Below are 15,608 nucleotides of genomic sequence, written 5' to 3' on the forward strand. Positions count from 1 at the left end.
ATGGGGCTCATTGAAAATAATGGAAAACGACTTGTCATGCGATTTTGCAGTCCAAAATCGCGGGACAAGTCGCACTAGTGTGAATGGGGCCTAACCTGAGCAGTCATCAGATCTGTAAACGATTCAGGGATTTTCCTGTTACAGTGAAACTTTCTAGCTCAATAAGTACACATACAGTATGCCAAGAAAAAACAGGTAGAGCACAACAATGCACAAAACTACAGTAAAAAAACACAAAGAAAAAATGTCTCATTTTAAAATCCTGCATGTGACAAAGACAATAATGTCAGTGCACTTCCTTCTTCCCTCTCTGTGTTCCATCCTGTGGGTGTCCTATAGTCATACAACAGCAGACATATTTATAAAGTTGTAAACTAAGCCCTGTGAGGTGGAGTCTAGATATCAGCTGGCTGAGTCACACATTGCACTCTTCTCTCACTACCCAGGCAAGCTTCTCATGAATCACATCTGTCTAGCTGGCACTCATGTATTGCTGGGGAAACAACAGATTTGGCCAGCTGGGACTTGCTGGCCATGATAATGAAAAGATTTACTTTACGGAGAATGATGGCTTTGATGGATCAGAGGTGCAGAAGGTGGCATGTGGCGAAGCGCACACCCTATTTCTCCTGCAGGATGGCACCATGCTCTCTTGTGGTCAAAACCTTTGTGGGCAGCTGGGCAGAAAGTCTGCTGGAAGCGGTCTGGGTAAGGATAAACATACTGATTTCAATATTAAGCAACATGCTTTTTTTTTTTTTTTCTCCAGTATGGCAGGTATTGTTTGTGTATGTAATTTCCAAAATGGTCCTATTTTCCTGAAGGCTAATTTTCATTAATGACGTTAGTAAGCCCAGGGCTTTAATGTCTCTTCACTTCCATTCAGGTATGACTTGGGCGAGTTGAGTTTCATTTCCTTGCAGCAGTGACTTTAGTTTCACTTTCGTTTCCTTCTGAAGCCTGGCTGCAGCTAAAGCACAGTATGACTCACCGATATATTTACTGCCAAACAATGCATGTCTATAACCACTTCAGCTCTGGAAGGTTTTACCCCCTTAAAAAGGTTGTAAACCCGATTTTTTTTTTTTACACCCTGAAAGAGAAACACATAATGAGCTAGTATGCATCGCATACTAGCTCATTATGAAATACTTACCTCAGAACGAGCCCCGGCAGTTCCGCCCGCTTACCTGTATGATGGGCAACATGTTCAGTCTCCCGTCTTCCGTGATCGCTGCATCCGGCCATCTGATTGGCCGGAGCCGCGGTGACGTCACTCCCACGCACGCACGCGGGAGCCAACGGTCACGGCACGGGGCTCTGAAGGAACGGCACCAGCGGCCGTTCCTTCAGAGCGCATGCGCTAGTGACATCACTGGCTGCATGTAAGGTAAATATCTCCTAAACATGTGTAGGAGATATTTACAGTACCTATAGGTAAGCCTTATCATAGACTTACCTGTAGGTAAAAGTGAGAGAGGAGGGTTTACTTCCTCTTTAACCACTTCCCCACTGCTCACTGTGCTGCTACTGCAGCACAGTGGCTCGTTATCGTCTGGCGAGGTAGACCTACGTCACCAGACATTCCCCTCTCTCGCTCGCTCGCTCCCGCTGTATTCAGTCACAGCGGGAGTCAGGCCAGGGGAGAAGAGGCGGTGATCACCGCCGCTCTTCCCCGATCGTCGGGGAATCAAGTGTGGAGATCCGCCCGCTTGTGTAAACAAAGCGGGCGGATCTCCTAAGGGACAGGCAGGGACAGATTGCAGGATAGCATAGCTGAACCTGCGATCTATCCCTGTGTCACACAGTCACCTCCCACCACACACGTTAGTAAGAACCAGGCATACATTAACCCCTTGATCACCAATAAAAGTTAACCCCTTCCCTGCCAGTGTCATTTTTACAGTAACAGTGCATATTTATAGCACTGATTACTGTAGTAATGTCACTGGTAACCCCAAAAGTGTCAAAAATGTCAGTAAAGGGTCCGATCTGTCCGCTGCAAGGTCGCAGTCCCGCAAAAAAATCGCAGATCGCCGCCAGATCGCCGCCATTACTAGTTAAAAAAAAAAAAACAATAAAAATGACATAAATTTCCCGTAGTTAGTAGCTGCGATAACTTTTGCGCAAACCAATCAAAATACGCTTATTGCGATTTTTTTACCAAAAATATGTAGCAGAAAACAAATTGGCCTGAAATGTTAAAAAATTTTGATTTTTACATTTTTTTGGGGGGAATTTCATATAAAAAAATGTGAATAATATTGTTATTTTTTCAAAATTGTTGCTCTTTTTTTGTTTATAGCGCAAAAAGTAAAAATCGCACAGGTGATCAAATACCACCAAAAGAAAGCTCTATTTGTGGGGAAAAAAACCCCATGTCAATTTAATTCGGGTACAGCATCGTACGACCGCGCAATTTTCCGTTAAAGTAACGCAGTGCCGAATCACAAAATATGGCCTGGTCAGGAATGGGGTAAAATCTTACGGTCCTAAAGCGGTTAAAAATACGCTCATTGAGAATTGTTTTGTCAAAGATATGTAGCTAAATACATTTTGGCCTAAATATATGACAAAAATTTAATATATTGGATAGTTTTTAACTGTCAAAGTCGAAAAAATATTGTTATTTTTTCAAAATTGTCGCATTTTTTTATTAATATCGCAAAAAATAAAAATCACAGAGATGATCAAATACCACCAAAAGAAAGCTCTGTTTGTGGGGAAAAAAGGACGTACATTTCGTTTGGGTACAGCGTTGTATGACCGTGCAATTGTCAGTTAAAGTCGCACAGTGCCGAATCGCAAAAAGTGGCCCAGACGTAAGACAGCAAAATCCTCCGGTGGTAAAGTGGTTAATGACCAGGCCATTTTTTGCGATTTGGCGCTTAAAATGTGGGTTAAATGTGAGTCTAGGGGAGTGAGTCTAACTGTGGGGGGGCGTGGCTTGTGAAAGGACCATAGAGACCTGTGTTCCTATATAGCAGGATCACATGGGCTCTATGATCATTGCAGGGAGAAGAACGGTCAGCTGTGCTTACAACAGCTAACCTTTCTTCTCTCTCAGCGGGAAACGATTGCGGGTGCCAGGCAGCAATCGGAGCCGGCCTGCCCGCTGCATCGGCTCCCCCCCTGACAAGAGGGGGTGGGAGCACACCGCTGGCGGCACGCACTTGCCCCCTGGCCTCCTGCGCGCAAACCAACTTATAGTTACGTCAGTTTGCCCAGGAGCGGCTGCCTGCTGCAGTATAACTGCGGTGGGTGGTCGTAAAGCGGTTTACCAACAATTGCACGGTCGTGCAACACCGTACCCAGATACAATTGATCTCCTTTTTTTCCCACAAATAGAGATTTTTTTTTTGGTGGTATTTGATCACCTCTGTGGTTTTTATATTTTGCGCTTTAAACAAAAAAAGAGCAACAATTTTGAAAAAAACACAATATTTTTTACTTTCTGCTATAAAACATTCCCAATAAAAAAAATTAAAAATCTAATTTTTTATCAGTTTAGGCCAATTTGTATTCTGCTACATATTTTTGGTAAAAAACAAAATCCCAAAAAACGGATTTTAATTGGTTTGCACAAAAGCTATATCGTTTACAGACTACGGGATAGATTTATGGACTTTTTTTTTTTTGTTTTTACTAGTAATGGCGGCGATGAGAGATTTTTAGCGGGACTGCAACATTGCGGCAGACAGATCAGACCCCTAACTGACATTTTTGACACTTTTTGGGGACCACTAATACAGTAATCAGTGCTAAATAATATGCACTGTTACTGTATAAATGACACTGGCAGGGAAGGGGTTAATACTGGGGTCGATCAAAGGGTTAAACGTATGCTTATTTGTACTTACCAACTGTGTGGGGGTAAGGGCTCTGTGACAGGCACAGAGAGATCAGGGTTTCAGCTTAGCTGAAACACATGATCTCTCTCTGCCTGTCTGACAGAAGAGACGCCTGCTTTGTTTACATAGTCATGTCAGTTTCTGTGAAGATTGCGGGAGGCCGGCGGCGATCGTGCCCGCTCCTCCCGCGGTCTGTCTCCCGCTGTGTCTAATCACAATGCGAGCACGGCTCCAGCGGCGCATGCGCGCCACCGCGACCGCGTGCACATAATCACGTAGATCTGCGTGGGGTGGTCGGCAAGTGGATAATGTGTGAAGCTGATTTAGTGCGATGCCAGACATCACATGTGATTCGCACCACGTTGCTGTGCAGATCACATGCAATGTCTGTGCAATGCAATTTTAGCCATACAAAATGTATGGCTGAAATCGCATCACATTCGCACCAAAATGGTGCAGGACCCTTTTTTAGTTCGCACTGGAATCGGATTGCACAGGTGTTCACACCTATGTGATCCGATTCCTGCACCATTTCACAGTCTGCGAACCAATCTGGGAGTGTCATTAATGTTACATTGACACCCTCAGCGATTCCAAGATCTCAGTGTAAAGCAGTGTGCGATTCTGCTGCGATGCGGGAACCGACACTGATTCGCAGGATTTCCCACATCGCACCAGTGTGAACCTGGGAATTAGTGCCTGTTCATACTGGTGCGATGCGGGAACCCTGCGAATCCACTGCGGATTCCCGCATTGCACCCGACTCGCAGGCAGTTTACACGGCCATATGCGAACTGCTGGGAGTGTAAATACAGAGTTAATGCTGTCAAACTGTCAATTCAGACAGGATTCGGATCGCATAGCTGTGAACACCCATGCGATCCGATTCTAGTGTGGACCAAAAAAAGGGTCCTTTGGTCAGAATGCGATGCAAATTCAGCCATACAACCTGTATGGCTGATTTCACATCGCACAGACATCGCATGTGATTTGCAGAGCATCGCTGTAATGTGAACCGACGCTTACTTAATAAAACAGAAAGGAGCAGGAAAAAACTGCACGGGTTCGAATTATTTTGCATGCCTGTGTATACATGAGCAAACGCACATGATGGATATTTCAACACTTTGGAACTGCACTTGTTCCAAGCTAAAAGACAGATCGAAAACTCACATAAGGTGTCATGTACTGTGCCTTGAAAAAGTATTTACACCCCTTAGAATTTTCCACATTTTGTCATGTTACAACTGAAAATGTAAATGTACTTTATTGGAATTTTATGTGATAGACCAACACAAAGTGGCACAAAATTGTGAAGTGGAAGGAAAATGAAAAATGGTTTACAAAAAAAATAAGGGAAATATGGCATGCATTTGTGGTCAGTCCCCCCAAGTCAATAGTTTGTAGAACCACCTTTTGCTGCAATTACAGCTGCAAGTCTTTTGGATATGTCTCTACCAGCTTTGCACATCTTGAGAGTGAAATCTTTGCCCATTTTTCTTTGCAAAATAGCTCAACCTCTGTCAGATTGGATCGAGAGCATCCGTGAACAGCAATTTTCAAGTCTTGCCACAGATTCTCAATTGGATTTAGGTCTGGACTTTGACTGGGCCATTCTAACACATGAAAATGCTTTGATCTAAACCAGGGATTCCCAAACTATGGCCCTCCAGTTGTTCAGGAACTACAATTCCCATCGTGCCTAGATATGTATGTGAATGTCAGAGTTTTACAATGCCTCATGGGATGTGTAGTTCTGCAACAGCTGCATGGCCATAGTTTGGGAATCCCTGATCTAAACCATTTTATTGTAGCTCTGGCTGTATGTTTAGGGTCGTTGTCATGCTGGAAGGTGAACCTCCGCCCCAGTCTCAAGTCTTTTGCAGACTTTAACAAGTTTTGTTCTAAGATTGCATTTGGCTCCATCCATCTTCCCATCAACTCTGACTAGCTTTCCTGTCCCTGCTGAAGAAAAGCATCCCCACAACATGATGCTGCCACCACAATGTTTCACGGTGGAGATGGTGTGTTCAGGTTCAGTGTTAGTTTTCCGCCACACATAGCATTTTGCTTTTAGGCCAAAATTTAAATTATCTGACCAGAGCTTCTTCTTCCACATGTTTGCTGTGTCCCCCACATGGCTTCTCGTAAACTGCAAAAGGGACTTCTTATGGCTTTTTTTCAACAATGGCTTTCTTCTTGTCACTGTCGGGGAAATTAATAGGGCTTGGAGCATAGAATCCCGCTTCAGTGCGCTCAGAATTAATACGCACCAAACACTAATAATAGCTTGTACTGAAAAGTACATTGTACCTCTCTTTTGTATAAAGTTTCACTGGCAGCAAAGAAAATGAACAGACATGCTTGCTGTAGTCAATTCGATGCTCTCTGGAGGGTTCCTCTGAGTACCTGACTCCTCCAAACACAGCAGGTTTATTTAACAAAAGGGAGTTACAGGGAGTGGCTTCAAGACCACCAATCACAGAACATGTATACATTCAAAAAGTACAATAGAAACTGTAGAGTGGATGGCCATGAATGGCCAAACTGTCACATAGTTTCCCATTGTTCACCCATGTCAATTCATAAACATGTACTCATACTTATTAGTGGGTCCAATCATACATGATTCATATATATATATATATATATATATATATATATATAAACCAAATATGACAGTGACCATTCTATTTGTTCCAGTTGATGAGGTTTTATCTGCATAAGATAATAGCAGCAGTGTTTCAGTCACACGGATCCGAATGTGATTAAAAGAAGATTAAAAAATTATTCTTGGTAAAATGATAAGAATTTCCATATCACAAACATATCTCAGCAGTACAGGGCCCCGAACTGCGGATATAGATCTGTGCGATGGACTCTCTTTGCTACTAGTATTGTGCCCTCTCACCCAAATGGAAGGTTTTCACTAACAAGTCTTTCCTGCAATGACAGTTAAAGCGATAATCGCTGTGAATAGCAATTATCGGTAAAACCGACACTGGGAGACATTATGACTATTTAACTAAAGAAATGTCCACAATCAAATTTTCCACAACAGTCACTCTTCCATAAAGGCCTGTCGGGCCTGTTGGGGGTTATTAAAATAATAATAGGTAAAAAGAAAAATGATTTTAAAAGCCATGTATATTTCATATTATGCATATAAGAGATTCTGAACAGGATGGCGTCCATCTTGTTTTTAAGGTGAAACAAAGTTCATATATATACTTGTTAAACAAAATGTCTCGTACAAGCTTACAAGAGAGCATAGAATTTCAACAATAGGGTCCTATACTTTCAGCAGACATTTCTATTTTCTTTTGTCATAAATAAGCTTATACATTGACACCTCTATCAGATAACAGAAGTTAAGGGGATGGTAGTGTCAGTCTGTCTATAAGTATTTAACAATAGACAATGGCTCAGTGTTTTTCAGCATACATTTAAAGATGAACCATATAAGTTTTCATAGATACATGATTATATGTGAGAAGATATTAGCTATAATTATGTTATTATATTATGTAAGCCATATACATATATATTTAGGAATGTTATATCACATTTTGGGTTTATATTCTCAGTAATAATCTTACTTAGAATTCTTTTTCTAATAAGTGTAAGGACATATGTATCTCGTCACTAGTTACCTCATTTCAGAGAAGTCTAGTCTAAGTGCTCAAGGTGTTGTAAATCCTACAGGCCAGACATCTTAATTGACAGTGTAAGACATGGTCAAATAAGTAATTGCTTTTCACTAGCCGACAGGTCAATAGGTCATCAGATAACAAATTGTTTTAATTATATTAAATACAAAATCTAATGAACGGTACAATACTGCCCTCTGGAGACGAAATACCAGGTGCAGTCTTGAGATAATTTGAAATATTCCAATATAAAAATATTATATTGTGTTAAATAATATAATTATTGGAATGGCATTACTTGCCCAGGTGAATTATGGAGATACAGGTGGACATTTATGTATGTGCTGGGAGTCTAGACAAAGTTTTATATGTGTTATATGATTAATCTTGCATATAGAGAAATCATCATTTAACTTTATTATCCAAGTATGGGGTTAATTATCAAAAGAGGTGTCTATGATCTCACCAGTTTAGGTATAGAATATCCCAATCAATTGGGATAATGTTTCATCCCTCTGGGTTTTACTTATGGTAATTTTTATAGCTCTTTGTTCTTACCATATAAAAGACCAACCCAGATGAGAGAGGGATCGACACTTTACACTACTGACAACACACCTCACACTTACATCACACACGCTAATACATTACTCGATAGACTCATTCAGACATACTCTATCTTGATCCACATCATTCATCTGAAACTTGGAGGAAACTCCTCCCTCACTGGCATCCATCTTAGGACTCTGGTAACACCATCTTAAGTGTGGTAATTATGCCTTGCTGTATTATTTGATTTTATTCAACAATTGTTTATTCTTTCCTTATATGTTTTATATTGCATATTTAAGGGTAATGAGATTACAATCCCAGTCGTATAAGCCATGGTAGATTTTTCTCTAAAAAGCTGATTTTTGTTTTTATATATTTTTATTAATATCAGATTCAGTGCATTATTTGCAATTTTAAGTCTTCCGTTTTGCATGGCTTATTCTCATTCCTTCTGCAGTGGAATGACTTTGGGCCCTGTGATTCGCAGACCATTGTAGTCTGTTTATATAGAACATTAATTTATGGCTTATACTATACCTGGGAAGAAATGGTAATCTTGCTTTTGTTTTGGTTTCACTTTCACTTTGTTTTGGTTTCACTTTGTTTTAGTTTCACTTTCATTATTGAGCTAAACATCACATTGCATTGATTATTTGAAGTTAGTATTTTCTGTAAGAGTTATCTTTTTGTGTCACTTCTTGTTTGATCATATATTGTGTTTACATGTCTGGCGAATAAATATTTTTATATATATTCCACACTGTAGACTGTACTCACTAAGATTGGTATATGCTTTTAAAAAGAAATTAATCAATTAAAAAGAATTCACGACATTGATTTATGGTAATAGGTGAAGACTCTCCTTTTTCACAGATCTTTGCTTATTAACCATAAATAAATACACTGCTATATTCAGAGCAGTATAAATATTCTGACATAGGTACGAGCGCGAGATATTTATTATTAAATATTCTTACATATAATGGAGGCCCCAGCGAGATAATTATTGATTTCTTACATATGCCAATCATAAATATTGATCAGGTGACATAATCAATAACTTTGAAAAAAAAAAAAATTTTTTTGTTTTTTTTTTGGAATTTTTTTTTTTTTATTAATTGTGAATGTGATAGAAATGCATTAAAAATGTCCACAGCAGGTAATGTTCACGCTGCCAACTCTGGCAAGGTGTGAGTCCCTAGTGGTAATGCCACAACCCTAGTAGATTTGGCACAGATCATAAATGTGTGGAAGCACCTCTCTGAGTCTGAAATGGTGGAATATGTAAATGCTGGTTAGAGTCATTTATCAAAATCCTCAAACGTCGGGCCAATAATGGGCATCTGACATGGGTAGAGGACAACCTGTATGTATGAACTCACCAATAAGCTTATCTAACACCAAAGACATCAGGAAGTGTAATCACATACTTTTTGGTCATGGCTAATCTTACTGTATCTTTGTGAGGAACTGCACCAGAAGGCTCAGCAAAAAGGAGTTTAGTAAAGTTCCAATCTCCACTCCAAATAAATGAGAGATTGAGATTAGGAACCTCCTTGAGCAGGTGAAAGTTAACTCTATTGGGACACATAAGTTAAGAGAATGTAGCGTGAAACTGCAAAATAAAGTAGAACTGTGGCAGAAATTTTATCAAGTAAGCTGTAATGAAAGCAATCATGTGAAAGTGAAATGTAAATGAATAATGCAATAATTAGGAAGTTTTGAGCAAGGAAAAATGTTTTCTAGCAAAAAGTTGCCGAGTAACCAGCAGTGGAAAAAAATAAATAAATAAATAAATAAAAATGTAACAGTTCATGTCATGACAGGAACTCATAAGTAAATACATAGGAGAGTTCCATAAGGTCATGGTGTAAATGCATAAGGGAAATGCTTAATTAGTCCTGCATTTTAAATATGATATAATTATTCATAGACCCAGATATGATTCCCAGTCTGATGGTCATGACCCAGACATAGGGGGGGAATCAGGCAAAGAGTCCATGTCCTACCCCAGCCATCTTCTAAAAATAGGAGGGCAGAAATTGGGCAGCCATGCATAAATAGGTATGAGTCATATCAGGTCACTGCAAAAAGACTAGCACCCCTAAAAATAAAGACACCATGCACCTCCAGAATTTAAAAAGTTTTTAAAAAGAGTACTGTTCCGATTTTTTTTCCGTTAAGAAAAGGTCTTAGACATTACTGATCATCTTGAGGCCTATAAAAACAACTTTCTGTGTTGTGCCTGCAGGATGTAATTTAAAAGTCAGCCCATACAAAAACCTAAATGCTGCTAGAGCTGTTATCTACAATTTAAAATGTACACAGCACCAAAGCCATATTGAATTTTTTTTTTGCTGTACTCAAAAGTGCCTAACACCCTTCAATGAAGGAGTTGAGTACAACCATCCGGAAATTTAAATCCCTGTGCTTTGAGGCATTGCCCATGCATATAATAACAATATGTTTGGCAAAGGAGCAAGATATGCCACCTAGGCCCAAAGGTAACACCGGATACCTTAAGGAGGATCCCGGACATCCCATTAACAAGGGGGGGGGGACAACCGCAATTAAATAGGGATTTGCCCCATCCTAGGGTTCCCCAAAATCCTCGGGAAAATCAAGAGCCATTAAGGCCCAGACCTCACGCCAGAACCGCGTAACTGGTTCTGATAGGGATCTGTCCCATATGTCTGAACCCGAGAGATATAGGCACCGCAGGAGGCGGAGCCAATAATTCAACTCTGTAAAGGTTTTCAGCTGAGTAGAGGCCAACTTGGATCAGCTGATCAATTGGTTCACTCAGGGCACTGCAGCCCAGAATTAAAATAATTCCTCTTTAGGAACAAATCCAATGGCCAGCCAATGGCCACAAAATCCTTAAATGCCCAAATGGCAAGAATCAAAGGGATACACTGAATAGAGGCATAGGATACAGAGGTTCTAACACCATTTTATCCCCAGGTTACAGCATTGAGGATCCTGAAATCCCTATCAGGGAATCTTGGTTGTTATATACTAACTACCCTCCTATTTTTCAGTGGTCACTTCATCCCTCTGACTCAAACAGGTCGCTTAAAGCGGGCACATTTTGAAAAATCGCCAATGACGGTGATGCCAAGGAGGATCAAACCCTAATGACGTAATGCAGTCAAGAGGTTAAAGGTTGTATACGGTAACCAAGAAGGAATCCTCAATGCCAGGTAGTTTTATTGCCTCCAATAAATTGCATTGATGCCCCAAAGGGGGAGATATTATATTTTTTTCTCCTAAGTAGTAGGTAAATTTTAAACAACATATTGTATCATTATATTATTGTTCGATGCGTGGTATCCATGGCGATAAATACATCCCCATGTTAATAAGCCCCAGAAGTCAGTCGTCCTAGGAAAGGTCGCATATATAGTCTCACCTTCCCTGGTGTCATAAAAGGACTGATCACACAGTGAGTTAAAGGAGAACTCTGAGAAAGCTTAGGGTACCAACATCGCATTGAAATGTTAATTGATAAGAATGTATATTCATACTGTATGTTTCATCCAATAGGAAGAGATTAACCTTCCATGGCAGGTCGTTGATTGGTACAGACGATGATGTTTGCCAAAGACACAGCGATCGGATGGGTAATCTCTCCTTAAAGCCCAGCTCTGGATGGAACACCTCGTTGAATTGGATCCCTCTTCAGGAATCAAGCTGCGAGACGCTCCAGATTCTTGTTGACGGAGAGGAAGATTTGTTTCAACAGATCTTTGTGCATTTGATCCGAGGAAATCCATTGAGAGGAATCGCACTACCTCCTGTTTTCAGTTGAAGGAGATGTGAGAATGGTGCATTGCACATGTGAGAAAACCTCAGTCGAGGTGTATGACACTCTAGGTCATGCTGAAACCATTCATTATCCAACCAACATCCAAGGTTGAACGTCCAAACAGATTTCTCTGATTCCTGATTGCCAACATTGTTTTACTGCGCTTTGAATGGTAGTTGCTAATGCCATTGCAGCAGTTAATTTCTGTCTCCATTAACACTTTGCAAGCTGGAGATGCAGATTTCAAGGAACATTTGAGTTTCTTTACTAGGAGATCAGAAGTCAAAGAGACTAACAAGGAACAGTTGGTGACATAGCTAACATTGCAAAGTCGCTACGAACTGACATTTTGAACTGATTGTTTTTTTTTCTCTTCTCATTTTGTTTTTTTTTATTTTACCGATTTACTTAAAAGTTATGAACAATTCCCAATATGAACTATTCTCTTACAAAAAGAGAACAAGACATTTTTTTTTTCTCCACTACTCCTTAAAAAGCTTTCTTTCCAGATAGGCCTAAGTTGCTCACTTGTCTACTGGGAAGAAAGGGGGGGGATATGTCGGGCCTGTTGGGGGTTATTAAAATAATAATAGGTAAAAAGAAAAATGATTTTAAAAGCCATGTATATTTCATATTATGCATATAAGAGATTCTGAACAGGATGGCGTCCATCTTGTTTTTAAGGTGAAACAAAGTTCATATATATACTTGTTAAACAAAATGTCTCGTACAAGCTTACAAGAGAGCATAGAATTTCAACAATAGGGTCCTATACTTTCAGCAGACATTTCTATTTTCTTTTGTCATAAATAAGCTTATACATTGACACCTCTATCAGATAACAGAAGTTAAGGGGATGGTAGTGTCAGTCTGTCTATAAGTATTTAACAATAGACAATGGCTCAGTGTTTTTCAGCATACATTTAAAGATGAACCATATAAGTTTTCATAGATACATGATTATATGTGAGAAGATATTAGCTATAATTATGTTATTATATTATGTAAGCCATATACATATATATTTAGGAATGTTATATCACATTTTGGGTTTATATTCTCAGTAATAATCTTACTTAGAATTCTTTTTCTAATAAGTGTAAGGACATATGTATCTCGTCACTAGTTACCTCATTTCAGAGAAGTCTAGTCTAAGTGCTCAAGGTGTTGTAAATCCTACAGGCCAGACATCTTAATTGACAGTGTAAGACATGGTCAAATAAGTAATTGCTTTTCACTAGCCGACAGGTCAATAGGTCATCAGATAACAAATTGTTTTAATTATATTAAATACAAAATCTAATGAACGGTACAATACTGCCCTCTGGAGACGAAATACCAGGTGCAGTCTTGAGATAATTTGAAATATTCCAATATAAAAATATTATATTGTGTTAAATAATATAATTATTGGAATGGCATTACTTGCCCAGGTGAATTATGGAGATACAGGTGGACATTTATGTATGTGCTGGGAGTCTAGACAAAGTTTTATATGTGTTATATGATTAATCTTGCATATAGAGAAATCATCATTTAACTTTATTATCCAAGTATGGGGTTAATTATCAAAAGAGGTGTCTATGATCTCACCAGTTTAGGTATAGAATATCCCAATCAATTGGGATAATGTTTCATCCCTCTGGGTTTTACTTATGGTAATTTTTATAGCTCTTTGTTCTTACCATATAAAAGACCAACCCAGATGAGAGAGGGATCGACACTTTACACTACTGACAACACACCTCACACTTACATCACACACGCTAATACATTACTCGATAGACTCATTCAGACATACTCTATCTTGATCCACATCATTCATCTGAAACTTGGAGGAAACTCCTCCCTCACTGGCATCCATCTTAGGACTCTGGTAACACCATCTTAAGTGTGGTAATTATGCCTTGCTGTATTATTTGATTTTATTCAACAATTGTTTATTCTTTCCTTATATGTTTTATATTGCATATTTAAGGGTAATGAGATTACAATCCCAGTCGTATAAGCCATGGTAGATTTTTCTCTAAAAAGCTGATTTTTGTTTTTATATATTTTTATTAATATCAGATTCAGTGCATTATTTGCAATTTTAAGTCTTCCGTTTTGCATGGCTTATTCTCATTCCTTCTGCAGTGGAATGACTTTGGGCCCTGTGATTCGCAGACCATTGTATTCTGTTTATATAGAACATTAATTTATGGCTTATACTATACCTGGGAAGAAATGGTAATCTTGCTTTTGTTTTGGTTTCACTTTCACTTTGTTTTGGTTTCACTTTGTTTTAGTTTCACTTTCATTATTGAGCTAAACATCACATTGCATTGATTATTTGAAGTTAGTATTTTCTGTAAGAGTTATCTTTTTGTGTCACTTCTTGTTTGATCATATATTGTGTTTACATGTCTGGCGAATAAATATTTTTATATATATTCCACACTGTAGACTGTACTCACTAAGATTGGTATATGCTTTTAAAAAGAAATTAATCAATTAAAAAGAATTCACGACATTGATTTATGGTAATAGGTGAAGACTCTCCTTTTTCACAGATCTTTGCTTATTAACCATAAATAAATACACTGCTATATTCAGAGCAGTATAAATATTCTGACATAGGTACGAGCGCGAGATATTTATTATTAAATATTCTTACAGGCCAGATTTGTGGGGTACACGACTAATAGTTGTCTTGTGCACAGATTCTCCTACCTGAGCTGTGGCTATCCGCAGTTCCTCCAGAGTTACCATGGGCTTCTTGGCTGCTTCTCTGATTAATGCTCTCCTTGCCCGGCCTGTCTGTTTAGATCAGGGGTGGGGAACCTATGTCCCGGGGGCCGTATGCGGCCCTCAAAGTCATTTGGTCCGGCCCCCTGTGCAGATGAGTCTGTGTCTCTCAGCTGATCTGTCAGAATGGAGCCAATGCTTCTTGTATAGTTCCGGTCTACGTTGTGACAGTGTGAGTAAGTCACAGGCGGAGTGATATCAAATGCACTCCGCCTGTGACCAATACAGGAAACATCGCCTCTTCCTCCAGCGCGTGCACCGCTGCTAGCCAGCATTTTCCACCAGCTGCACACACAGAAGTACCAGCCAGAGCCAGCAGTACTCACAGCAGTACCAGCCAGAGCCAGCAGTACCAGCCAGAGACAGCAGTACCAGCCAGAGACAGCAGTACTCACAGCAGTACCAGCCAGATCCAGCAGTACCAGCCAGAACCAGCGGTACTCACAGCAGTATAAGCCAGAGCAAGCAGTACCAGCCAGAACCAGCAGTACCAGCCAGAGTCAGCAGTACCCACAGCAGAACCAGCAGTACCCAAAGCAGTACCAGCCAGAGCCAGTAGTACTCACAGCAGTACCAGCCAGAGTCAGCAGTACCCACAACAGTACCAGCCAGCAGTACCTACAGCACAGTACCAGCCAGCAGTACCCACAGCAATACCAGCCAGCAGTACCCACAGCAGTACCAGCCTGAGCCAGCAGTACTAGCCAGTAGTACCAGCCTGAGCCAGCAGTACAAGCCAGCAGTACCCACAGCACAGTACCAGCCTGAGCCAGCAGTACCAAATACCAGCCAGCAGTACCTACAGCATAGTATCAGCCTGAATCAGCAATACCCACATCAGTACCAGCCTGAGTCAGCAGTACCCACAGCAGTACCAGCCAGCAGTACCCACAGCACAGTACAAGCCAGCAGTACCAGCCTAAGCCAGCAGTACCCACAGCAGTACCAGCCAGCTGTACC

The 15,608-nt window shown here is 40.1% G+C and overlaps 1 protein-coding gene across 2 annotated transcripts in view; it reads left to right on the forward strand.

Moving 5' to 3' along the window:
- The first annotated feature begins 439 nt into the window (after positions 1 to 439).
- LOC309544419 (putative E3 ubiquitin-protein ligase HERC6) overlaps positions 440 to 15,608 on the forward strand; it is a 103,546-nt gene continuing 88,377 nt past the window's right edge. For both annotated transcript variants that reach the window (XM_082243330.1, XM_082243331.1), the window contains exon 1: positions 440 to 708. In XM_082243330.1, the coding sequence (XP_082099456.1) occupies positions 486 to 708 (223 nt within the window). In that variant the 5' untranslated portion in view covers positions 440 to 485. The remainder of the gene's footprint in view (positions 709 to 15,608) is intronic.

This window comes from Pelophylax lessonae, assembly GCF_965119305.1.
Source record: "Pelophylax lessonae genome assembly, chromosome: 1".
Classification (NCBI taxonomy): domain Eukaryota; kingdom Metazoa; phylum Chordata; class Amphibia; order Anura; family Ranidae; genus Pelophylax; species Pelophylax lessonae.